The sequence below is a fragment of the Nomascus leucogenys genome, chromosome 2 (genome assembly GCF_006542625.1).
Source record: "Nomascus leucogenys isolate Asia chromosome 2, Asia_NLE_v1, whole genome shotgun sequence".
Taxonomy (NCBI): domain Eukaryota; kingdom Metazoa; phylum Chordata; class Mammalia; order Primates; family Hylobatidae; genus Nomascus; species Nomascus leucogenys.
This window is the reverse complement of record NC_044382.1, coordinates 29,397,257-29,423,089: the sequence shown is the minus strand read 5'-3', so window position 1 is coordinate 29,423,089 and position 25,833 is coordinate 29,397,257. Positions and strand designations below refer to the sequence as shown.

Genomic DNA, 25,833 nt, shown 5'->3' with positions numbered 1-25,833 from the left:
TTGCAGTGAGTTGAGATCATGCCACTGCACTCCAGCCTGGGTGACAAAGTGAAACTCTGTTTCAAAAAAAAAAAAAATAGTTCACAGTGACAACAAGCCAGAGAACTGACTAATTATTATGTGGTCACCTAAATAATTGTCACTGAATCTCCTCCAGTACCCAATTAGCTCATGTAATTGCTACCAACAAGCCAGCTCAAGTAAATCCATTAGGTTTGTAAGCAGTATATATGCCATATATTTCTCTTTGTAAACTTAATTTTAAATTTCATTTTGAAAAATTTTAGCTATCCAGGAAAGTTTCAAGAATAGTAAAATGAACATCCATCTACCGTTCACTAAATACAACAATTATTAACATTTTGCCACATTTTAAGTGCTGTATATTTCTAACTCTAAAAGCTTTCGACAATGTATCACACTTTTAAAGCTGCTTAGAAGGGGGGAAGGGAAGGAGGCCAGAAAGAGGGGAAAATCTACTATAGAATGCAGACAAGAGTTTGATTATGAAGCGTATTTGTTCTCATATCAGAAAAAGATAAAAGGACATTTTGGTGCATCAAAAATTATGAGTAGTAATTTTTTTCATTGACTGGCCTGATGAACAGTCTTCTAGATCATTTGTTAAAACATCAGTAAGAGGAAATATCCCCTAAAATCTTGGAAATGGCTCCTTTTTCTATCAAAGGGGAGTGGGATAACATGAATCCACACACACTTCTGGATGCAAATACATGCAGCAGGCATGCAGAAAGCGGAGGGGTCAACAGGGGACTCCAAGGGGTGTGTAGTGGAAGCAGAAGTCCCACTTGAGTCATAGGCAGGGGAGGCCTCTTCAGCCAAATCAGTTCCAGAGTCCTCCCTGGGAAAATGTTCATTCCATATTCACTCATTCAACAAATATTCATCACACATTCCCCAGGCTCAGGCACCATGCAAGGCACAGGGTGCCTGGAGGGAACATGCAGCACCCACTGCTGCCTCCACCTACCCTTGCTTCTTGCATCCTCATGCTGCTCTCTTTCTCTGTCCCCCCACCCCCGCCTGCCCTGCCTCCTTCAGCGCCACCTGTCCCAGGAAGAGTTCTACCAAGTCTTTGGCATGACCATCTCTGAGTTTGACCGGCTGGCCCTCTGGAAGAGGAATGAACTGAAGAAGCAAGCCCGGCTGTTCTAGGCAGAGGCTCTATAAATATATATGCATTTATATAAAGATATATGTAAAATCTCTCTACTGAAGCTTGGTATAATCCTCTCTTGTGTAATGGGACACACTGCCTGCCATGAGACTTGCTTTTCTGTACTTTCAGGCAAGCCCACGTCATCGAGATATTTTTATGCTCCTTACTTTCTCTTTTCTAACTGCTGTGGGATCTGGGAAGGGATTTGAGGGGACTCTGTCCTTTTATTGGGGATCCTTTTTATACTGAAACATCTGGCCTAACTTGAGTGCCCCAAGGTCCAACTCTCTTTCCTAAAGAAGGTGCCTGAAGAAGTCTCTCTTCTCTCTGCTTCGTGGCCCCTTTCTTAAATTTCTAGGGCTGATGCTGACCATGTGGTTTCCACACCTTATTGGCCCCAGAGGGGCCCTCCCATGGGAAGATCTGCAGCAATCTCCCCAAATCAATGAGCGCCTTTGAGCGCCCACGAAGAGCTTTCTCAACACCCCCAATTAGGAGCTCAGTGCTCTCTGGGGGCAATGCAGTTAAAAGTGTGAGCCTCAAATCTAGTCATTACACCAGTCAACAGAAGTGGACAGGGCCTAGGCCTCTCCTCAGCTCCTCAACCCTCCTCCTTCTGCCCTGGATTGTAACCTCTCCCTTGTCCAAATCTAGGATTCATGGTAGGAAAAGGAAAAGGCCCTTCCCTTCCCTCCACCACTTCCAACTGGCCCCTTTGCCTGACCTGGACTTGGAGAACCAGAGGAAAGGAGAGGGAGTGGAAGTGGGAGATAGAGCAGGGCACCTGTTAGAATCAGAGCTGCAGGATTTCTTGGGACCCTCCTCTCCCTCTCAGTGCTCCCAGCACCTCCTGACCCTTCCCCCTTTCAAGGAGAGGCCCATGATTGCAGCTTGTATTCTTTAGCCTTATTACAATCTATGTGCCTGACAACTCAACACACCGCAGGGCTAATGTTCCCACCAGAGCTCCAACTGAACAACCAGACAGACAACTCTCATCACCCTCTGGAGAGAAAATAGGCCGTGTCCCAAAGAAAGGTTCTTGGTCTATGCCTCTGGTCTGTGGGCTGGCAGGGCAACCGTACCATACCCCCACCAGTCCTCAGCTCCTGCTGCAAAGTTGGCCATGTTTCACAGGGCAACTTTTGGAAGAGTGGCTGCTTATGAGATTCCAAAATGAAGTGTTGGCCAACACCGCTCATGGCCATCCTGGATCTTCCCGGTGGCTTCCTTTCCTGCTCACCTCCCTGAACAGGGGAGAAAGCTTAACCTCTCTTCTCCTCTCCAAACCTTTCACCTTGAGTGGGTAATGTTTGGTGGGGGCTGTTCCTTCTTGGAGATGCCTTGAGTCGGACCATTTTGAGATCATGAAGGAAGGATGAAGAAGTGAAAATGACAATAATGACTCTCAAGAGGCTGGTAATGTGACATAGCAAATGTAGAACTGACTTAAATTGAGCAAACCCTCACTGAGCACCTCTGATGTTGAGCACCTGCTGAATACTGAGCACTGAATGGGGGAGGGGGAGGGGAACACAGGGGTGAGTCAACCTGGGACTCGGTCTCAGGGATATATATGCCTACCAATAGTGGGTATCGTAAGGGGTGTACCCAGACATAACGGATGTAAGGCAGAAAGTGATCGGAGAAGGAATGAGAAAGTGTGCGTGATGTTAATGAAAAGTCATATGCAGTTAGAGCAGACCAAGGAAAGCTTTCTGGAAGAGATTGCATCTGAGGAAAATTCAGGAAGGATCTTTGTAGACTGGGAGGAGATTCTAAATTGAAGGGGTGATAGGGTGAGGGGCCAGAGGGAAGTCTGCTCTGTTCTCATGTAGGATGTCAGCCCTCCCTGCAACTTCTCTTTTTGGCCAATGTCTTTTCACTTTCCTGACCCTTTAGAATCATCCCCAGCCAGACGCGATCATGGAAGCTGCCTCATTGTCATTGGTTAAGAACTTGGCGAGATTGAAGGGCTTTTGTTATTGTTGTTGGATATTTTTGTTTCCCATAAAAGCACATCATTTCAACCCTAAACCTGTGTTCTTCTGTTGTTTCTTGTGTGGGAGTGGAAATGACTGACATGGGAAGAGGCTGAACCCTGCACATTTTTCAGAATAAAAGCACCAAAACAGCAGCCACTCCTTTGGCCTCAGTTTCTCCTTCTGTAAAATGAGAAAGTTTGGTAAAGGTAAACATCACTCGGATTGTTTTCTGTAGAATGCAGGATCCCTCAAGATGGTAGAGGATGTTCCAACAACAAAGAAGTTCTGTGATCAAAAATAATAATAATAATAATAATAGTTCCTTATTACTAAGCACCAGCAATGTTCCAAGTTCTATGTGAGCATTTCACACCCATCATCTCATTTAAGCTTCTGAAACAACCCAAGAGGTAGCCATTATTAACATCTCCATCCCCTAAATGAGTAAATAGCTTTGAAGAGAACCATAATTACCGCTGGTAGAGCCAGGAGTGAATTCCAGCCTGTCTGACTCAGAGAGACCAGATTACTACCCTTATTAGGCAAGATCCTTCCAGCTGCAGGTAAAGAGAGCACCTTATTACAAGTGGCTTCAATGGTGAGAACACGTGTTGTCTTGCACAACCAGAAATCCAAGGTGCAGAGTTAGTACATTCAGCAGCTCAGGGATGGAGTCCGGAGCCCAGGTTGTTTGTATCTCTGTACCCCACCATCCTCAGCATGTTGGCTCTTGTCCTCAGCCACGTGTCTTCTATGTTTACAAGAGGCTTCTGTGGCTCCAGGCATCATGTCCTCACACAATCACATCAAAAAGCAAGGCAGTCTATTGCATGTCTATTGTAGTCGGAAAAACTTTTCCAAAGTCCTCAGTAGACTTCTGCTTGGATCCCACTGGCCAGAACTAGGGATATGTCCATGTTCCTGCTGCAGTAAAGGCTGGGAAACTGGGCATTTGGCATTTTTAGCCTCAACAGGGGGAACCAGGCCCTCTACCAACAAAGAAGAAGAGAGCAGGACAGAAAAGAATGGCCTCTGGGTGAGGAAATCACAACGCCTCTGCTACAACCGCTGTGCCGTGAAAGAGCACATCACATCCCTTCTCTTGTAGACTCACAATACACATTGCCGAAAGTCCTGAGAAGTCCCACCATAGTACCTTTGTTTAATCCAATATTTTATAAACGAATTTAACATAACCTCTGTTTAAGACATGCTAGGCTTACTGTATTTTATCTGTTCAAAGATGCACACTTTTTTCACGTATTGACATCTCTGAAGATGAGATGTGGCTTAGAATTTAAAGTAGCTCCTTTTCTGAGCTCTCATTCTGAGATTCTTCAATAAGAACCAATGCTAACTTTCAGCCCCAACACGGCCCCTCCAGACAGGTGGCTCAAATGTGCAAAAAGATAAGAATGCATCTTTGCTCCCTGCCTACACATGCACCCAACAAATATTCATGAGTGAGCATCTCCTGCCAGGCAGGAGCACTGAGGATACAACAGTGTGGAAGGCAGGAATGAGCTTTCCTCATGGACTCTGGTCTAGAGGAGAAACGAATCATAAATAAGGCAACAGAAAAAGAGCTGGCACATGAAGATAACCGCTACAGAGACAACAAATAGGTACCATGAGAAAGAAACTCACTTCGTATGCTAATCGAAGGATGAAAACTAAGTACCTGGGGAAAAGTGGGGTTGGCAGCATTCTTGGCACAGAGAACAGTGGATGCAAAGGCCCTGGAGTGAGCAAGAGCTTGGCTTATTGGAGGAACAAAAAGTACCAATGAGGCTGGAGTGGGGCGTATGCAGGGGAGAGTGAGATTAGAAGCGGTGGGAGGGCAGGCAGGGGCCAGCCATGCACAGAGTCTAAAAGGACACCTCTCATCCATCCAGGCTTTGTAGAGGGTGCTTGGCTTGTGCTGTGGTTGTCAACATGCTGGGTGTAGGAAGAATTGTTCCAAGCCTTGCCACTCAAAGTGTTGCTCCTAACCAGGAACACTGGCATCACCCAGGAACTTCTGTGAAATGCAGAACCTCAGGCCCCACCCCAACCTGCCCAATCAGCATCTGTATTTTCATAAGATCCCCAGGTGATTCATACACATGGTGAAGTGTAAGAAGCATTGCTCTCACCCATCTTCCTTTCATGAACAGACATAACATTTTGAGTCAGACTGTCTGAAATTCTAGAAGGGGGCCTTTCCCCACACATGCAACCCCTTTGGACACTGGAGATCAACCTTACATCAATAAAGCAGAACATGACTTTGGAGGCCACAGAAACCACAGAAGGTTAGAGCTTAAACCCAATAGTACAATAGTTGTAATTCGCAGCCATGATACAGGCTGACTGAGCGTTTGAGCAGATCAGAACAAGAAGCCAGCTCTCTTGTGCCTGCAGCCCCTCATCCTCACCAGGCACCCAGTTCATAGACATGGGCACCAGCTGTGGAAGATGTCAGCAGCTGGCCACAGAGCCAAATGTGGACTAGAAGGCTGTTATTCATCACTGTTAGCAAAATTCAAGGGGGCAAAAGCACTACTAAAATTAATAGCAATTAACCTTCACAGAATTATGCCAGTTCCATGTGGAATTAAGTTTTAAACACATTATTCCACATCGGACTTTGTGTTGCTAAAAATCTTGACTGCACGGTGATAAACACCTACCTACATACTCAGCTATGGGAAGCGCCAAGCCGCTCAGAAGCCCTGCAGCAAGACTCCAAATGAATAGAATCCAGGGGCTGTGCAGATGAGGGTCAGCCTCTCCCCAACACTCACAAGCCTTTCACCTCTGTACTTGGCCTGGTCCAGTATGATTGGCCCAGTGACACAGACGAGAGAAACCAAAAGGCCAGAAGTCACCATCTATGGTCAGCCTCAGGGAAAATGAGAGCTAAACGTGCAGATAAATGAGGCTTAAAATTGGCATGACTTCTATGTCCACAGCCAGAAGCATTTCCTTCTCAGGGGGAACCATCCCGGTTCTTCCCGGATTTCAGTCATTCCAGTATCACCTTCATGATTTCATCAAATTATTTATTTTCTTAATACTATTTACTTGATATTTTTCTTTCAATTGTCATGTATCTGATGTTTCTATTTTAATGACAGTGAAAAGCACGGGTTTGTAGGACTGTTTATATGGGGTTTTTTGCTTGTGTGGTTGGTTTAGCTTGTTTTGTTTTGTTTTGAAGAGACAAGGTCTTGCTGTGTTGCCCAGACTGGAGTCCAGTGGTATGATCGTAGTTCACTGTAACCTCAAACTCCTGGATTCAAGTGATTTTCCTGCCTCAGCCTCCCGAGAAGATGGGACTGCAGGCACGTGCCACCATGTTCAGCTAATTTTTATTTTTAATTTTTTGTAGAGATGGGGGGGTGGTCTCACTATGTTGCCCAAACTGGTCTCGAACTCCTGGCCTCAAATGATCCTCCCACCTCATCCTCCCAAAGTGCTGGGATTACAGGCATAAGCCACCACACCCGTCCTGGTTATATGTTTTTAATACAAATTCACATAAATTCATAACTCTCCAAATATGTTGGTCTGTGTAATATCTAAACATATCTCACATTTTCACCAATTGTCTGAATTCCACACTTTGGGAAACGATGTTCTACCTGATGGAAAAGGGAGGAGAGAAGGTATTTGTATTCCCTCTACGTCTCCATGATAGCTGGTCTTCGGGGAGCCCAAGAGAAACAATCTGAAAACGCTGCAGAGAGTGAAGATAACCCAAAATTCTTTGACAACAAACAGGGCTTGCTGAACCACAGCTCGCCTGACAGCCAAGACTCTCATATACCAGTGGTATCCTGCTGGGGCATCATATAGACAGGGGATCCCTGGACCTCGCTAAGGTTTTCAGTGGATACAGCCTCTCATTTTCCCCACTGCTGAGGGTTGTAAAGCCTTTGCCTCTGGGTATGCTGCCATGAGCTCCAGCAGGGACGGTACAGCGTCATGGGTAAGGGCACATGGTTAGACACATCCTCCCTCAGGGCAGTCTCAGCCTTGCCATTTGCTAGTTGAACTGTGTCCTCACCCTCCCATTTCATATTTTGATTCCCTAACCCCCCAGTACCTCTGAATGTGACTCTACGTAGACATAAGGCTTTTAAAGAGGCGACTAAGTTAAGATGAGGCTGTTAGGGTAGGGCCTGATCCAATCTGACTGGTGTCTTCATAAGAAGATCTGGACACGTGGTGACAGCCAAGGAGCCCATGCAGGGAGGGACGGCCACGTGAAGAGACAGCAAAGGGGTAGCCATCCACAAGCCATGGAGACAGGCCTCAGAAGAAACCAGCTCTGCTGGCAGAAATTCTGTTGTGGCAGCCCTAGCAAACGAATAAAATGAGATGTGTAAAATAGAAGTCGCGGCATTTAGTTGATAAAGTGGTGTGCTGCAGGTGCGCGCCTGGCTGCAGGGGAGGCATGCATTTCACTGCTCAGCACCTCCCTTGGGCTTAGAGCCTGTGGTTTACCTAGAGTATGAGTGCCCCCTCTGGGCCATTGCTGGAACTGCAGAGAGGGAGGCCCCCTTTCTCACCTGGAATCTCCAGGTGTAAGGAATTCAGGCCTGCAGCTGTGTGGCCTCCTCTGCCACAGATTGGGACAGACCGCCTGAAGATGAAGACTAAACAGAGGAGGGCAGAGCCGGGAGATGGAGAGAAAAGAGTGACTGCTCGGTTTGCCTTCCTAGATCCAAGCTTGGCTTCAAACCAGCTTCGCCCCTTCAGCTACCCAGCTACCCTTTCAGCTTTTTCGTTAAAGCTGGTTGGAGTTGTGATTCTATCACTTGCCACCAAAGAAGTTGTGACGGATACACTGGCTCCCAGAGTGAATGAATATTGGCAGCGGAATCCCGAATGTGTTCCTTTGCTGTCTGTGTGAGGGAGAATGACCACAATTTAAACAGTGCAGGCATGTGCTCCGATCAGAGTGCGCAGTGTGACATGAATCACTAGGGAACACATAGGAAGGGTAAAAGCTTGCCTCAGTCTGTCACTGAAAAGTGTTTGTAGGGCCCAGACCTAGAGCCTTCTGGTTTTCCAAAACCTCCTTATGGATACAGAATTCCTTGTCATACAAAAGAAGCGTGACTGCCTCCCTAAGGCACAGGGTCTTGCCCACCTGGATCAGGACAAATTGTCCATCTGGCCCTAGCAATCTGTCATTCTAACAAAATAATGGGACTATGTAACGTTTTTAAATGTGCATACAAAACACCACTCCTTTGCAGACTCCGTGGGTAGCAGCATTTGGAGGCCTGGTAGTCCTCCCATCCAGGAGCACCGGGAGCTCCTTCAGGGAAGGAGGAACCTGGCAGAATCAGTTGCATTTCCAGGGGTTGGATTTATATAAAACTCCCTGCAGGGGGCAGCCTGGGTATGTGGCCACGGTTTCAACATCCCTTAATATTTTTCCATAAACATCTGATGAATTCTTCAGAGGAAATCCACACTGATTACATAATAACCAACACTTCTGATGATGGCTCAGACACTGTGCTAAGCACCTTACAGATCTCATTTAATCCCCTGGGTACTACTTTCATCCTTATTTTACAGATGAGGAAATTGGGCCCTTGATAAATAACTCATCCAGTGTTTCACAGCTGTATGTGGCAGAGCCAGCACTTGATCTTAGAGATGCCTCACCCAAAGCTCATGCACTTGGCTATATCATACAAAATCTCCTCCCTGTATAGAGTGCCAGCTGGCATTGGAAGAAAACGTACCATGTGCTGGCATGGCACCAGCCACTCCACACTCTACATACACAGTTGCACTGAAGCATCACAACTGCTGTGTGGGGAAGATGTTTGTAGCCCCAATTTTTAGATAAGGAATCTGAGGTTCAGAGAGGTTGAAGATTGTGCCTGGGCTGTGCAGGGGCGGGGCTGGGTAACATTCAGATCCACCTTGTCCTAAAGTCATGCTCTTCACCACTGTGTCCCACACACTGAACAGAGTGGTTCAGGTGACCTCATATCAGGGCATCACTGCTCCTGGTTCTGGCTGTAAGGCCTTGTGTGATTTCAGGTAAGATTTCTCCCTTTCTCTCAGCCTCAGTTTCCCCAACTGAGAAATGAAGGGACCAGACAGGCTAATGTCTCAGGCTTTGGGGGGCTCTAAAGCTTTTCTAGCTCTAGTTATAAAATCCACTTTGGACCTTTGCAACCTGGCACCAGCCTGCAGCCACAGATGAAGCTAGGGGTGTGCAGCCCAGATCTTCAGAAGAGAGTTAGTCCACGCTGCAGTGTTAAGAGCTGCATACCCTCCTCAGGCCTCAGCGTGGAGGCCCCCGGGTGGACAGACCCTCCAGAGTCTTCATGCGTCCCTAATTTCCCTCAAGTTTCCACAATGGGGCCGGGGGGTGGCTATAGTCCAGATTAAGTCCACAGGGGTGTTTTAGTTGGCTATTGCAATGTTTTACAACAATTGGAATTCGTTACCAACACTTTTAAATCAAAAGAGATTTCTCACTAAAATCTAGATTTCTGGGTTCTGCTGAAAAAGCTGAAGATTGGCCACTCCATTTCCGAGCTGACTGGTGACTGGCCCCTCAGATGGAGCAAGAGGGCTCCACTTTGCCGTGGCCCCTCCACTTGCATGGCCTGCTTCCGGCACACCCTTCCCTGCCCGGCCCTGTAGGTGCTTCAGGGCACGAGCCTCACTTAAGGAACCTAAGATCTCGCTTAAGGAGAAGAATCCAAAGGGAGGGAGTAAGCTTCATGCAGCATTTCCGCATAAAAACAAAAGCTCCTTTTCCTTCAGACACAACCACTTGGCTTGGCTTTAACAACTGTGGAAGCTGAGCCCTGTTGCCTCCATGCAGGTAGGAGCCCCGTGCCCTGGAGCAGAAACCTGAAGGTGCATGGGAAGAAGGAGTTTTCATCCATCATGAAACTCTTTCTCTTTCTCCCAGAAACAGTCACTGAGATCTCTATCTGCTTTCCGGGGCCCAGGGTGGACCAACAGACGTGTGTCATTTCCCTGGATAGGGGCTATAATGGCAACATTGTGCTAAGTGGAACAAGAGAGGTTTTCATCACAGCCAGCATCAGGCAGACACCCGATCAGAGGGCTCTGGGGATCACCCCACACAAAGGAGCATGGGAGAGGGGCCCTGAGCCAAGGAGAAGCCGCACTTCCACAGCAGCACACAGGGACTGGGCAGCACAGCGGCATGTCTCCAGAATGCCTGGTCACAAGTTCATTTCCCCCTGCAAATAAATAAGCAAATATGACAATCCCAGAGGACAAATGGGACCCCCAGGACACATGCATTAATAGAAGCCAATACTGGCAGGACTTACACACCCTTGAGTATGTTTTCACTGACTCATTCCACAAATACTTATTACCATTTACTAGGTGTTTGGGCACTGTGCTAGATTCTAAGGATCTAGCAATGAGTAAGACACAGCACCCGCTCTCACAGCATCTGCATTCTGGTGGGGGACAGGGAAGCGTAGGGAAAGAAGCATATAAGAAATTATGTACTATTGACCCAATGGAAGAACAGAGATTCACACAGCAACGAAGTTGACTCAGGAACCCAGATCTGAGCACCCATCTGTTGTTTTTCTTACTCTTCCCGAAGTCTCCTGAGATCACTGCAGGCTCAGTGAAGAAGGCACCCCCAAACACCATAATAAGAAATCTGGACTCTCTGCTGAGGGCCAAGGGGAGCCATCACATATTTTTAAGGGGGTAGTTGCATGGTCTGATTGGGATCGTGGAATGGTCGCTCTGTTGGCCATGGCGGAAACAGTCCCTAGGTTAGGAGGCTAGAGTATATTTCTCTCCCTGGAACAAATAGTCCTGAACCTCCAAATTTTTCTTTCCCAGGGTTTCCCAGTTCCACCTGATAAGCTAAGAATGAGACTAGGGAGTATCATTTGTTTTCACAAGACAGGGAGCAGGAGGGAGTTGAAAGCTTTCTTCCTGGTATTGTTCACTAGGGCTAAATTTGATATCTTCTTACAGAGCTGGAGCTCCCCACATAGAATTCTTTAGACAAAAACCAGGCAAACCTGGAAAACTTGGAAGTGAGCAAAGTAGGTAGTGAAAGGGAAGATATGAGGCAGATTCTAAAAATCCTTGCCAGAGAGTTGCACTCAAAATGAAATGGAAAGGGGAAGAGAAAAGCAGGTACCAACATTCCCATCCTTGCCCTGATGCTTGCCCCCCAATAACCCACGATCCAGTGAACCTGAACTGCTTCACAGACACATCCTGCTGCCTTTGAGCTCAATGTCTTTGCTGTCACTGCCCTTTGCCCATAATGTTATCTCCTCATTACACATTCTCAGTTGCCCCCCTTCCAAATGTCTGTCATCCATTACAGCCTCCATGATTAGTAAAAAAGTCTTGCTTTGTCTGATGGACTCCAAGACCACTTTATTTCTCCTCTGGTACTTTTCATACAATAATTTGTATTATATTATTTTATATATATCTATCTCCTCTACTAGACTGTAGATTCCCTGAGGATCGGAATCATTCCTACTTAGCATTTCTTCTCTCAATAGCAACTTGCACAGAGTGCAATCGATATTGCCTAGGCGAATTTATGGACAGTGTGGATTGTTAGTTTTTATGAGAAATATAAAACTCACTAAAGGAAACATACAGGAAAAAAATAGTTATTCCTTGTCCAAACCCGCAAATAACTTTTTCATCCACCTCAGTTACTCTTGACAGCAACCAAGCTGTAGACAACTTAGTCAACATTGCCATCTAGTGGACATTATGGGTAATTATTTAAACCAGAACCCCTATATCTTCCCAGCAACAATTTTTTGTTGATTCTCAGAACTGTGCACAGACTGTGTTCTCCCATTTCTATATCCTTCCCAGACCACAGCTCAGTTAATTCCACTCCATAAATTATTCCATGGACACATGTACATTTTCCTTAGCCTTTTTTACTTTTTTTGTTCCAATTCTCTGTAATATATCTCCAAAGTCCTTGAAAGTTTCTGAAAGTTCTCTAAACATCTCTACAGGGCGGGCGTGGTGGCTCATGCCTGTCATCCTAGCACTTCGGGAGGCCGAGGTGGGAGAAGCACTTGATCTCAGAAGTTCGAGACCAGCTTGGGCAACATAGTGAAACCTCGTCTCTGTCTTAAATATTTTTTTAAACATTATAAAAATAAAAATCTTTACAAAAGCCTCCGTCTGTTTTTGCAATAGTAACATTTCATACTGTTTTTCTAAATTATTTGAAGTGAAATATTACGTTTTTAGAAGAATTAGTGAGCTATCCTGAGAACTTAAGATACAGTTTATGGCCTTGTTTCCAAGTGTTTCAGAGTTCAAACAATAAACTTTTAAAACTTAATCCACTGGTAAATTGTTGGTTGGCTGCTTTAGAATCGAAACGGACCTTTTCAAATTGGAAAAGGGGACAGCAACAAAAAGGAACTCAGAAAATAATAATGGCTCATATTTTATAGCTGTTTGTGGTTTATAAAGTGGGTTTGTATTATTTCATTTGCCCTACCAACAGTCCTGTGAGGACTTACAGTATGAGGCTTCCCATAGCACAGATGAGCAAGAAAACCTCATTGACGAAAAGTTATTATACTATGTAGTATTTAGCTTGGTGCAAAAGTAATAGCGTTTTTTGCCATTACTTTCAGTGGCAAAAACCACTATTATTTTTGCACCAAACTAACAGAACAAGAGTCATGCACAAGTTTTCATACACTGTTCATGACATCACATTTGGTCTGAGTGCTCACACACATACACACTAAATAAATCACTGATGCAATATTTTAAGACAATGTCAATTTTAATTTGCCCATAAAAGCAATAGAGAAAATATCCCCGGCCAGGCGCGGTGGCTCGCGCCTGTAATCCCAGCACTTTGGGAGGCCGAGGCAGGTGGATCACCTGAGGTCAGGAGTTCGAGACCAGCCTAACCAACATGGCGAAACGTCGTCTCTACTAAAAATACAAAAATTTGCCGGGAGTGATGGTGGGCGCCTGTAATCCCAGCTACCCAGGAGGCTGAGGCAAGAGAATTGCTTGAATCCGGGAGGCGGAAGTTGCAGTGAGCCGAGATTGCGCCACTGCACTCCAGCCTCGGCGACAAAGCGAGACTTTTCAAGAAAAAAAAAAAAGAAGAAGAAAAGAAAATATTCCCAGTCCAGGAAAGTACAGGAGGGTCTTTCCCAGGCCTTTTCTTGCCTCCATACCTTTGTGGTAGGTGTTCCCGGTTCCAGAATGTTCTAAGTAGGGAACAGTGGCCAGCTCAAAGCTGAAAACCATGGCCTGGCCCATGGTGGGAGGAGCGGTGTCTAGGAGAACAATTGGTCCTGGACTTTATGAAGGGTCTTAAAGTCAGACATTTGATATTGTGTATAAATGAGTGAGACCTATTTTCACAGGGATATACTAATAAGGTGAATAAGTTGACATTCTTCATACAGCTTTAAACTTAGATCCCATTACTGTTCCACACTGATCATAGCAATATTTTCTACAATCTTGCGAAAAGTACACTTATATTGCACTGTATTTTGTATGCTAAAAGTATTCATTTCCACATTTTTTATCACGCTGTTTTGCATGTTTTCACGTGTTATTCATTCTTCTGTTCTTTTTCTGAATTCTCCCAGATCCTCGTATAATTTCACGTTTTAGTACACAAGGAACCTCAAAAGTTGAAAGTGTCCCAAGCTCTTGCCTACCTTTCAGTAAGCCTCTCTTTCTCCCTTTCCCAGGTGCTTTTCTTTCTGAAGATCTTTGTTATTATTTAACTCCTCTTTCGCAACACCACCGACATTGCACCGGCATCGCCGCGGGCCCACTGTCTGGCTTAGAAGGTGCTCAAAAAAGACCCGCGGCAAATGGAGAAGACAAGCCCAAAGCCAGGAAATGGGTGGCGGCTGCAGGGAAGGGGGTTTTGATTCCATAGGATAAAAACGCGCTCCAACAGTCTCCGCATTCCGGCATGGAGCCGGCTGAGGGGTGCGCTGGTAAGACCCCACCGCTAGCGGAGCGCAAGCAAAGCCGCACATCTCCTGGGTCCGGGCTGGGGCAGGCCGCGCAGGCGCGGGAACGAACGCGTGCGGACTGGGAAAAGGGTCCTCCAAGCCCAAGCGGGAGCGCCGTGGAGGGCGAGCGAGCGGCAGGGCGCGGCGCGGGCGTGTGCTGCACCACGGGACAGCGGGCTGCGGCCCAGGCGGCGAGGCGTGCTCGGGTCTATTCCGGGAGCAGCGCTGAGGGGCAGGCGTGGGCGGGGCGGGGCGGGGCGGGGCGGGGGCGGGGGCGGGGGCGCGGGCGGCCGGCGAGCATCCTGTCTGGGGGAGGGGACCGCAGAGAGCGCCGGCCGCTGGGCTGGCCTGAGAGCGCAGCGCGCCCGCCGCCGCCACCAGCCGCTCCGGAGCCCCTGCGCCCTGCAGCCCGTTCCCCGGGGACCGGGCCGGCGCCATGGACCGAGGCCAGGGTAAGAGGGGCCGCGACGCCCGCACTTGTTGCTGCGCCGGGCGGGAAAGGGAGACCGGACGATCTGAAGCCGGAGAGGAGGAGGGAGGTGGGCGGTGGGGCGGGGGCTGAGGAACGCTCGGAGGGGACTGGGAGACGCGGCGCTTATGCAAAGGTGCCTTCTGTTGCCGGGACAACCCGGTGCGTGTCATCGCTCGTGTCCTGGGGCCAACTCGCCTCTCGTGTGTGAAATCAGAGTTTTCCTAGGCTAAGGATTTGTAACTTCATAAAAGATCCCCCTCTAGATTCCGGAGGACAGCGAGCTCCTCCCACCTCATTCCACTCTAAAGGGGAAAACAAGGTGTACAGGTTCAACTCCCGAAACACCGGCTGTGGGCAGCCTCTAGGGAGAAGCTCCAGGGGACCGAAGTTTGCAGCTGCCTAGGGCATTGCGAGAAGGAGGAGCGCCGTGAGCAGGCGCGCGTGTGCATGTGTGCGCAAGGGAGGGAGGAGGCAAGGGTGGTTCTATCCCGCACCAGCTGTGTCCTCGGCCCAAGCCCTTCTCTCTGGACCAGCGACAAAGTTGGACTAGATGGTCTCCAAGGCACCTTGCCGACCCTTTTCCAGTGTATTTGGTAGACGTTTCACAGAAGTGGAGGGGACTTACTGAAATTGAGATTGACATGAGCCGAGAGGGCAGCATTCGTAGGGGGCTAGCGCACCTCTTTTTCTGTTTGTTTTGTTTTGTTTGAGACGGAGTTTCGCTCTTGTTGCCCAGGCTGGAGTGAGGTGGCGCGATCTTGGCCCACTGCAACCTCCGCCTCCCGGGTTCAAGCGATTCTCCTACCTCAGCCTCCCGAGTAGCTGGCATTAGAGGCATGCGCCACTACATCCGGCTAATTTTTGTATTTTTAGTATAGATGGGGTTTCACCATATTGGCCAGGCTGGTCTGGAGCTCCTGACCTCAGGTGATCAACCGGCCCCGGCCTCTCAAAGTGCTGGGATTACGGGCGGGCGTGAGCCACCGCGCCTGGCAGCGCCCATTTTAAGTAAAGGTCTAGACATGGCCTTTGGCAATGGCCAAATGGGCATGTGTGTGTCTGTAAAGAAGTGGCCTGCTCGGACACGTGAACAGTGTCAAATGCTGGGAATCAGAACCCCAGGGTTTCAGTCTGCACCTCTGGGATCCAAAGAGATCACAGGTGTGAAGGCACTAGATAAACTAGTGAGTGCTGTGCCAACAGGTGGAGTGTTGTTGTTGTTAATAATGGAAAATTCCTTCCCCTCCCCACGATAATCTCACACCTATCCCCCATCTGCCTGTTTGCTGTGCTGAGCCCCTGAAGGGAGGAAAAAAAAGAGGGAACAGGGGCATGGGAGCAATTAGGAGGCAATGGGGCAGGGATGAGCCGGGAGCAGGTGTGGGGTAACCTCCCTTAGTCCTGTTACACGGAAAGTCAGTCTTGGCGAGCTCAGAGGGCCAGAGGGGACTCCTGGCTTCCAGTTCAACCTCCTCACCTGCCCCTCCCCAACACAAAATACTGCATTCACCTTCTCCTTCAGGGACTGGGAAGGGCAGGCAGGAAAGAGAGGGGGCCTCTGTTTGGTTCTTTAGCAACTGAGGCCTAGATTTGTAAAGCAGTTCTCACCTGTTAACTGATTTCTAGGCAAGTGTGTAGAGTGTACATCAGGGAGGAAAAACAGAGAAGAGGCACCTCCCACACCCCTCAGTCCTGCTGTTCCCACCTCCCGCATCATGCGTCTAAAGCAAATACCACCATCCCCCGTCCCCTTCACACTCCTAGTCGCCCGCCACTTCCCCCACCTCTCCACCACCCCCACTCCCCACCAGTTTTTAAACCACCCTGTCTGATCTGCAGTACAAAAATCCATACCTAGGCCTACCCAGGCTTGTGGAAAGTGCACTGTGTCATCCTAAGACAGAGTGACAATAGTTCACTTCACTTTAAATACTTGGTAACCAACAACCTCCACGTCAGAAGGCTGCCTCCAGAGCACTTTTCCTAGGAAGCCAGATTTCCCAGGAATCCCTTGGTGCTGAGAGCCTAGGAGGGCACTGACCTGCTCTCTCCCTGCAGGCTTTTCTAGCCTACTATCTTCCTTTACACCTCTTGTCGCAACTTTGTAGACGTAGTTATCTGACTGTTTAGTGTCGGCCTCCCTACCCGGAAGTAAGCTTCAGGAAGGCAAGGAGTGGATCTATTGTGATCAATCCGCTGACACTGCGCCTGGCACATAGTGCACAGTGAGGAGCTCCAGCAGCGGTTTAATTAGTAAAATACAACACACTTTATAGTGCACCTCAAACGGATTACTTGTACAGCAATACTTAGTAGTATTCTCTTTTTAAAAATCAACATTGCTGTACAAGTAATCAATTTGAGAATAGTACTAAGTATACTCAGATCAGTTCTTGGTGACTTACAAAGGCCATCTCAAGTAAAGTGGTCTTGTGGCTGGGCACACAAGATCAGTTTAACTGTCTGGGTCCTCAGTTCTCTACTCTGATAAATAATTGCAAACACAACCGTGTTATGAATCAGAATGCAAAATCTGCATGCATTTTTAAGATAAAACATGAGACTTCAACAAGTATTCTGCTCACGCCTGTAATCCCAGCACTTTGGGAGGCCAAGGTGGGTGGATCACTTGAGGTCAGGAGTTCGAGAGCAGCCTGCCCAACATGGTGAAACCACATCTCTACTAAAAATACAAAACTTGGCTGGGCGTGGTGGCGGGCGCCTGTAATCCCAGCTACTCGGGAGGCTGAGACAGGAGAATCGCTTGAACCTGGGAGGCGGAGGTTGTAGTGAGCCGAGATCGAGCCATTGCACTCCAGCCTGGGTGACAGAGCGAGATTCCATCTCAAAAAAAAAAAAAAAAAAAGTATTCCAGCAGACCTTTCTTGTGCCCCTGTTCCCAGGCAGGTGTGCACTCTCTTCTGTCATCAGGGAAGGCTTAAGAAGCACAGGTCTCGTTTCAGCTTCCTGCCTATTATGTGAGAGGTGGGATTGTCATGCGCAGCTGACTAGGGAAGAAACCACACATCGGTATTCACGATAGTAACTGAAATCATCGAACTCTTGCCATGTGCCAGGCACTGTCCTCAGCTTCTTATGTGGCTCCTCTCAGAACAACCCGTAGGATGGGGCCTATGAGCTGGAGGGGAAAGCAGGCTTGGCTGGGGTATTAGCCAGTAAGGGCTGCAATAACAGAATACACAGATTGGATGGCTGCAACAACAGAAATTAATTTTCTCACAGTTCCGGATGCTGGAAGTCTAAGATCAAGGTGCAGTCAGGGTTAGTGTCTGGTGGGGCCTCTCTTCCTGGCTTGTAGGACACTTTTTGCTGTGTCCCTTCGTGGCCTCTTCTCTGTGCATCCAGAGAAAGATCTCTGGTGTCTCTTCCTCTTCTTTTTATTTATTTATTTATTTTTTGAGACGGAGTCTCACTCTGTCGCCCAGGCTGGAGTGCAGTGACGCAATCTCCGCTCACTGCAAGCTCCACCTCCCCGGTTCACACCATTCTCCTTCCTCAGCTTCCCGAGTAGCTGGGACTACAGGCACCCACCACCATGCCCAGCTAATTTTTTTGTATTTTTAGTAGAGACGAGGTTTCACCATGTTAGCCAGGATGGTCTCCATCTCCTGACCTGGTGATCCACCTGCCTCGGACTCCCAAAGTGCTGGGATTACAGGCGTGAGCCACCGGGCACGGCCGTCTCTTCTTATAAGGACACCGGTCCTATTGGATTAGAGCTCCACCCTTACAACCTCATTTAACCTTAATTACCTCCATAAAGACCCTGTCTCCAAATACAGTCACACTTGGGGTTAGGGCTTCAACATATGCATTTGGGAGGGACACAATTCAGTCCATAACAACAAGCTTAGGTCACTGACATGCGCATTCATTCTCCATGTGAGACACAGAGCTGGGGTTCAAACCCAGCTGTCTCCATATCAAAGTCCTGATCTTAAGCTTGCTGCTGACTGCCTCCTTGGTGGCAAGTGACCTGCCCAAGCCTTAGAGCAGAACCTACATGTCAAATCTCCCTGTTTCAGGCCCCAGACTTCTCCATGGCACTTAAGCTGCACTATTCAGATATTTCACAGCAATTGCTGTGAATATGCTGAGCATAAAAAGCTCAGCATCAAAGTCAAGTGACTTGAGAATGGAAACAAACGTGGAAGGCAGAATTTCTCTTCTAACAGGATATGTGTCTTCCCATGGGGAGAGAAAAGGATTCATATAACACAGTAATAGACATAGAAACCACTTATATCATAATGGCAATCCTTCCAGAGGGTATCCTGATTCACAAATACCATACAAGAGAATCAACCATCAGGTAAAGCCAATGTCTATGGACACCACCTTCTACAGGACAAGTTAATTAACTCTCTGTCCCTGTCTCCCACATCATACATCTAAAGCAAATGGCACCACCCGCAGATGAGGATAAATTATGGATACTGATAACACCTATTTCTTGGATTTGTTATAAATAACCTACAAATAATATCTAGCATAGGGGATCCACTCAATAAATGCTGGCTATTTTAGTAATTACAATTTTTTTTTTTACCACACTCACCATTAATAAGACTGCTTTACAGAACTTCACTTGCTTCTTCCACAAGCTACTCCAACTTTGATGTTGCTTTTTGAGTCCCTGCTCTGTTTTAAGTACTGAATTAGACAGCTTTGTGTACAACTCAAAGACAGGGAACAGGTTATAATCTTGTTTGTATCACGGTGATCCCTTATGGTGCTTGTCTCTTGGAAATCCACTTATGACCTTCAGTAACTGGACCACTGTCCAAATGACATTTCTGAGTGACCAAAATGTTCATTTTCTGTTATATAGTCTCTCTATTCATGCCTACTGACTATGGCTGTCATCACAGTTTTGCTTTTGTGAACTTTTCGTTCTTCTTGAATCATCATCTCTTTAAGGCTATGGTCTGAATTTTTTCTGATTTTTTTTTTAAATTTGCCTTCTTAATGTCCAACATTATATCTGATCTCCCAGGCTCATGTGGAGTGATTGATTTCCCCCAAGGTTCCTTTCCTTTCCCCTTCGCAACTGGTTCTTTTTCAACTACTGCAGTTGAATTGAACCCAAGACATGAGTTTCTTTTGCTGCATTCTGTGTTCTTGGGGAGATCATGTTGTCTACTGGGCAACTCAAGAAATAATCTGATGCTCTTCTTTTCATGGAATGAGATTTTCATTGCTCAACAGATGATCTAAGAATCCATTCTGCCTGTGTCTTGCCTCCGTTGAACCAGCTTTTGAGATCCAAATTAGGAAGACCATGTCTTCCCTATAGTGTCCATTGACCAAGCAGCCTGTAGCTAATCTGTATGATGAGCTCCCCCTGCAGTGACTTGAGACCCAACTTCTGTCCCCAAGGCTGTGCATTTCCATGCAGACATACCTCTTCCCTGACATCCAAGTTCATTTCCTACTCCTTCTATGGTAATGGTCTTTTGAAAGGAACCCTTATCCATATTCGAATCATCTTTTTGATCCAAACATATTTCATGAGGTCATCTTTGTCAGTGTTGGGACTCAGTGGAGCTGAGTCGTTCAGAGAATGGACAGATTTGGGTTTGAGTTTTGACTGCAACTTTTTGTATGACCTTGGGCAGTCACTTTCTCTGACCCTTCAGTGTCTTCATTTGGAATGTAATGGCAAGAGTAATACATGTAGTCTAGCACTCAGAATTTAACCACACTCTGCAATGGGTGTAAGGAGTCATACGGGGCCGTATGACTTAACTCTGTTCCCTGTGGAGGCTTCTCCTGGTCACTGGGCACTGCTTCCATTTCTTTGTCTCCCACAGAAGCTGTTTGGCTTCTCCATTTTTGTCAAAGTTTTGCCAGCCTCTCCCTCAAATATCAGTTTCAAACTCCCGTTTTCACATGAGTGAGTATTCTGCCAAGTAAGTTCCTCCCTCCCACCCTCTGCCAAGAACATATCATTACTCCATTCTCATCTTTGGTCCAGAAAAACAGTCCTGGTTTTAGATACCATCAGCTTCTCACACCCTTCTTAATCTTCAAGAAAACCTCAGAACCAAACAAAAAAGTGAACCCATCTGTGTGCAACACCCCTCACCAAACCCCAGTATTTTCCTCCTTCCTTTCCTGGCCAAACTTCTCAAACAAATGGTCAGCAACTCCTCTTGCACACTCCTTTCACCTCCTGCAGCCTCACTTCCAATCACACCCTCCACTGAGAGCCCTCTCTGAAGGATCACAAATGGCTTCCACTTCCTTTGGACCAAAGTCTAGCCTTTCACCTCCATCAAATCCCATCTCCTGGCCTCTAGCTCTGTTGAGCCACTACTCCTTTCTGATGTATTCTCCTAATTTGCAGAGATGTGAAAATCACGGATTTGGGGGTCGAATAAGTCTAGGTTAAATAACCACTGCCTCATCCCTCCAGGAAGCCTTTTCTGCCTTCTCCCTGCCCCATCCCAATGTTATAGGTGCTCATAGCCTCTGGGCTTCTCCCACACTAAGACAAGTTACCCAGCCAAGTTGTTTCCTTAGTCTGTAAAGCAAGAAGAATGACACCCATAGTTGAGAGACTGAAATGCAATAATATTTGCCCAGCTCCCAGTGCCTGGCCCATAGTAGGTGCTTACTTATTGTTATTTCCCATCTTCTCCCACTTGCTCTATCTTCCCTCTTGCTCTGTCTCTATCTTCTTGCTCTGTCTTCTTTAATGGCACTTGCCCCTCTCTCCGCTGATCTCCTGACCACCTCAGCCCTCTCGCTACACTCACTCCTATGAAGAACTAACCCCTCTATGAGAGTAACTCTCAGATGTCCATCACCAGCCATGATTTGGCCTCCAGTTCCTCATGACCTCCTGCCTATAGTACATTTCCATTCCGAGGTCAACTCCGCTTTGGGTGACCCAATTTTGAACTCATCTTATTCACCACCAAATCAGATGACCCTTCCTGTTTCTCTTTTTATGCTAACAACTCAGCCACATGAGAAGTTATTGAAGGAAATGGGGGTGTTTGTGAACAAGACTAAAGTTGAAGTGGGGACATGGAATCAGTTCTCAAATTCGTTGTCCTGTAGAAGAGGTAATAGAAAGTTTCTCCAGAAGGAGATTAAACAGAGGCCAGTTTGGGCTCAATCTAAGAGAAGCATACAAATGAAAAGAACTGTTCAATGGTAGAATACAAGTTGCGTAGGGATGTGATGAGTCAAAGTTTGAGTGGCCACAGATCAGGGAAGCCACAGAATGGCTTAGTATGTAGCTTAAGGACTACTCTCACGTAAAATTCAAGAAGCTTTCGCAGCTTGACCCTTTTGCACAATGTAGAGAACAGGACTTCTAGGAGTGTATGTTTCAACCTAAAGCATTCTTTTTTTTATTTAAATGTACAGTATATTATAGCTTTTAATAGGACTTATGAATTATCTATGCTTAAGGACGGAATTTGGGGAGACTGCCTGATGCAATTAAGGACAGTTATTTACAGCTACTGGTCTGATTATGCTTAAACCCTTCAGTGGTTTCTCATTGTTTGTAAAACATCAGCTACTGTCCTTGTGGTGCCTCAGGCCTGCCCTGTCTGCCCTTTGCACACTTTGCCAGCTCGCTTTGGACCCCCACCTACCTCTTGCCCTGGGCTCTTCTCACACTGGCCCTGCTCCTTGCATCTTTGAATATTTTATGCCTTCACCTGGTTCACCCTTGCTCTTCCTTAGCTCACTGCTGAAATATGACTTCCTCGAGGCAATGTTTCCCAATCTCCCAAGATACATCCCTGTTGTAGATGTTCAGAGCACCCTGCACTTCTCAATCACAGTTCACTGTGGGCTTGAATTAGCTGTTCATATGAGCTCTGTTGGGGCAGGGCTCTTCTCTCCTTGCTCTCTGCCCTTCCCCCAGGACCTAGTGTAATGCTTGATGCATAGTAGGTGCTCAATAAATGTTTGTTGAGATGATGAATAAATGAAAGTGAGAGTACACAGTTCACGGAGTAGAAGTTGGATATGGCCACTTTCAACTCCAGGATTCTCCACGTCAATGATTCTCACTTTAGGGACAGAAATGTAGACTTCATCATTATCCATCATTTCCTTTGCCTTCATCCTTTATACAATCAAATCCCAAATCCTGTTGACTATTATTGGGAAATCTATCTTGGATGGCTTCTGTATCCTGTTGCCTCGGATAGGAGCTTCCTGTTTCTGCTCTTGCCTTCTCCAGCCTGCCTGAAGGACCTTTCCCTATTTATCTAAAGCAGTGGTTCTCAAATCCAGCTGGGCTCAGAATCACCCCCTGTGGAGCCTACTGAAAATACACCCACAAAGATTTGATCAGTGGGTCAGAGGTTTGGGAATCTGCTTTTTTTTTTTTTTTTTTAAGCACACCCACCAGGTGATTCTGATGTAATCACAAGTAATTATCACACACAAGGGTGATAATTACTGTTTTCATGCACTGCTTTTATCTTGACCCTTGACCTTGCTCAAACACCTGCTTCTAGTTCTGTCTTTCACACTTTTCAACTGAATGAGACTCTAGGGTCTGGGTCTGTTACCCAAAGCAACCTCTGAAAGCATGAAATGTCTCATTTTATCTTTAAAAAGCCATGAAAATTTTTTGTTGGCATCCATAATATATCTAACCCCTTCTGTCACCCTCTCAAAATCTCTTTGTACAAAATGGACCTTCGGAGATGCATTGTGTTTATCTTGGCTTCTCCTTCCCCTTCCCTCCCCTGCCCTCCACCATGGACTCCCAGGTGATGTGAACTCCAGCCTCCAATAAATATCCCAGCACAGAGTGCCAGAATGGAAATGGATCTGGACATGGAAGCAGAACACCCAAATCCAAGCCCTGACTCAGCCGCTCGCTTCCGTGTTATGAGAACATACATTTTTATAAAGTTTTTAACTTTTAGAAGCACTTTGACATTCACCAGTTATCTTCATTTCAGCTTAGCTTCAGGGACATTGCACATCATCCACAGAGTGCTTTGTGCAGAGGCTGGACAACCCCTGCCCATGTGATCATACACACTGTCACTTAGCAGCCATTCACGGTGGGGCAAAAAGGAACCTGTGTAATGGGGGACTCATCAGACAGAGAATTGACCCACTAAATTCTTTTTTCTGGAGACCCTTCCAGCCCTGAGTTTCTCTTCTGTGGCATCTCTTGACCCTGATGATGGCCCTATGAAGTAGATAGCAGAGACATTCTCCCCATTGGACAGATGCAATAACTAAGGTTCAAACAGATGACTCTGCTCTTCCCCCTTCCTGAAAGATGCAGCTCAGAGTCATCTCCCTGCCACATCCACCTCTAGGTCTCTCCTGACTTTGGGTTACCACCACCCTCCTCAGACTGGGCTTTTAGAAGTTTTCACCACACTTGTTGAAATATCTGTTTTATGTGTGAATGAGTCCTGAGGCCTAGGAGTATCTTTTGTGCCATATTCCCAGTGTCTAACACACAGCAAATGCTTAATAGTTACAGTCAAGTGTACTTATTGCTGAAAGCCCACCATGACTCAATAGATACTGTCATATTCCCATTTTATACATGAAGAAACTGAGGCTTTGAAATGCCCATTTATGCAGCGCAACTCACCTCCATACCTGAGTTCTTTACCATTGCTCTCCGCTGCTTCTCCATGAATGTTGGAGGATTATCCCCAGGTTAGATATACGAAGGACTTGCTAGTTAAGATGGGCTGACTAGGTAAAGATTTCTAAGTGGGGACAAGGAGGGTGCCGAGAAGACGAGGAGGAAAAGGAGGTCTGAATAATTCTAGGGAACATCCTTTATTGATGAAGGGGTATAGCCAGGCAGCCTGCGTGAGGTTTTATTTCTTATCCTTCACACTCTTCCCGCTGTGGCCCTTGGAGTTCTGGTATTCAGCATTCATGAAGCTCTCATTCTCCTGGAATTAACAAAGAGGCTGAGCCGGGAGGGCCCAGCCGGGGTCTGTCCTCCATCTAAAATTCCATTCGGGGAATCCCAGCCTTGCCCCAAGTAGGGAGTGAAGGTGCAGAGCTGGCCTGGTGTGATTCTTGTCCCTGGCACAGCTGTCAGGCTGTGGCGGGGGCAGAATGTGGCACCACATTGCAGTCATACCAGTTCTGGGGAATTGCCTCACAGGAGGCAAGCTTGGGGGCTTTTTATAGCCCTCTAAGAACCTAGAGGAAAACTGATCTCCTGAAAGAGAGAAATGGAACACGTGCCTTTTCCAGGCGCCATTCCCTCAACCATGTAGTCCCCAGATGCGTGCAGTTCAACTTAGGGCAAGAGTCACAGCTAAATGAGTAGTGTAGTGTGATGGAAGCAATTCACTGCCAGGAGATGAGGATCCTAACCAAGTTCTTGAATTCCCCTCTTGGGCTTCAGTTCCTTCACCATTAAGGTTGAAGTATTACAGTGCAGGGACCAGCAGACCTCAGCCCAGGGGCAAAATCTGGCCTGCTACCTGTCTTTGTAAAGAAAGTTTTCTTGGAACACAGCCACACCTGTTCATTATATATTGTCTATGGCTGCTTTCTCACTGTAAGGACAGAGTTGGGTAGTTGAAACAGAGGCCAACAAAGCCTAAAATATGTAGTATCTTGTCCTTTACCGAAAAAGTTGGCCAACCCCTGGATTAGACTGTAGAGAGATTGGGAGTGTCTCCCTGGAGCACTGTGGTGAGGAGGATTCTGAGGGTGTGTCCAAACTGAGGAATGAAGCACTGTCCTTAAACCATAGGAGAGTGTGTATTCAAGAGTAGTCTTGGGAAGACCCCAGAATGCCATTTACCAGTGTTTTTCAAACTACTTTTGGCCTCAGAAACCTTTTGCAAACAAAATCTTAAGCAACAGAGCTGCCGTGGGTGAAGTGGGAATGGGAACACTGAGCACAGCCCATTCCATCCCTCTTACCCCTGGGCAGCACCTAAGGAAGCTATGCAGATCCCATAGGCTTCATCAGAAGAGCATTAGGAAACCACTTACCTAATCCTATCTCATTCATTCTACAACTGGGGAAACAGGTACAAAGAGTAGTGGCTTGCCTACGGTCACCTGACAGGTTCTCATTTGGCTTTCCACATGTCACTAACGTGGTCACCAGGTATCGCAGAACACGGACATATTTCTGCTGGGGAGAAAGCCCATCCATTGGCTTTGCAGGGCCTC

The 25,833-nt window shown here is 46.9% G+C and overlaps 2 protein-coding genes and 1 long non-coding RNA gene across 9 annotated transcripts in view; 2 read left to right on the top strand and 1 right to left on the bottom strand.

Moving 5' to 3' along the window:
- Positions 1-3,217, top strand: part of ABLIM3 (actin binding LIM protein family member 3) — a 119,180-nt gene extending 115,963 nt beyond the window's left edge. For all 7 annotated transcript variants that reach the window (XM_030826817.1, XM_030826813.1, XM_030826799.1 and 4 more), the window contains one exon: positions 1,063-3,217. In XM_030826817.1, coding sequence (XP_030682677.1) covers positions 1,063-1,176 — 114 coding nt within the window. In that variant the 3' untranslated portion in view covers positions 1,177-3,217. The remainder of the gene's footprint in view (positions 1-1,062) is intronic.
- Positions 1-19,353, bottom strand: part of LOC105739367 — a 60,406-nt gene extending 41,053 nt beyond the window's left edge. The window contains exon 1 of the long non-coding RNA XR_001115288.2: positions 19,238-19,353. This is a non-coding gene — a long non-coding RNA (uncharacterized LOC105739367). The remainder of the gene's footprint in view (positions 1-19,237) is intronic.
- The window catches only part of AFAP1L1 (actin filament associated protein 1 like 1), a 70,810-nt gene continuing 59,465 nt past the window's right edge, over positions 14,489-25,833 (top strand). The window contains exon 1 of the mRNA XM_030826778.1: positions 14,489-14,638. Within this exon, the coding sequence (XP_030682638.1) occupies positions 14,623-14,638 (16 nt within the window). The 5' untranslated portion in view covers positions 14,489-14,622. The remainder of the gene's footprint in view (positions 14,639-25,833) is intronic.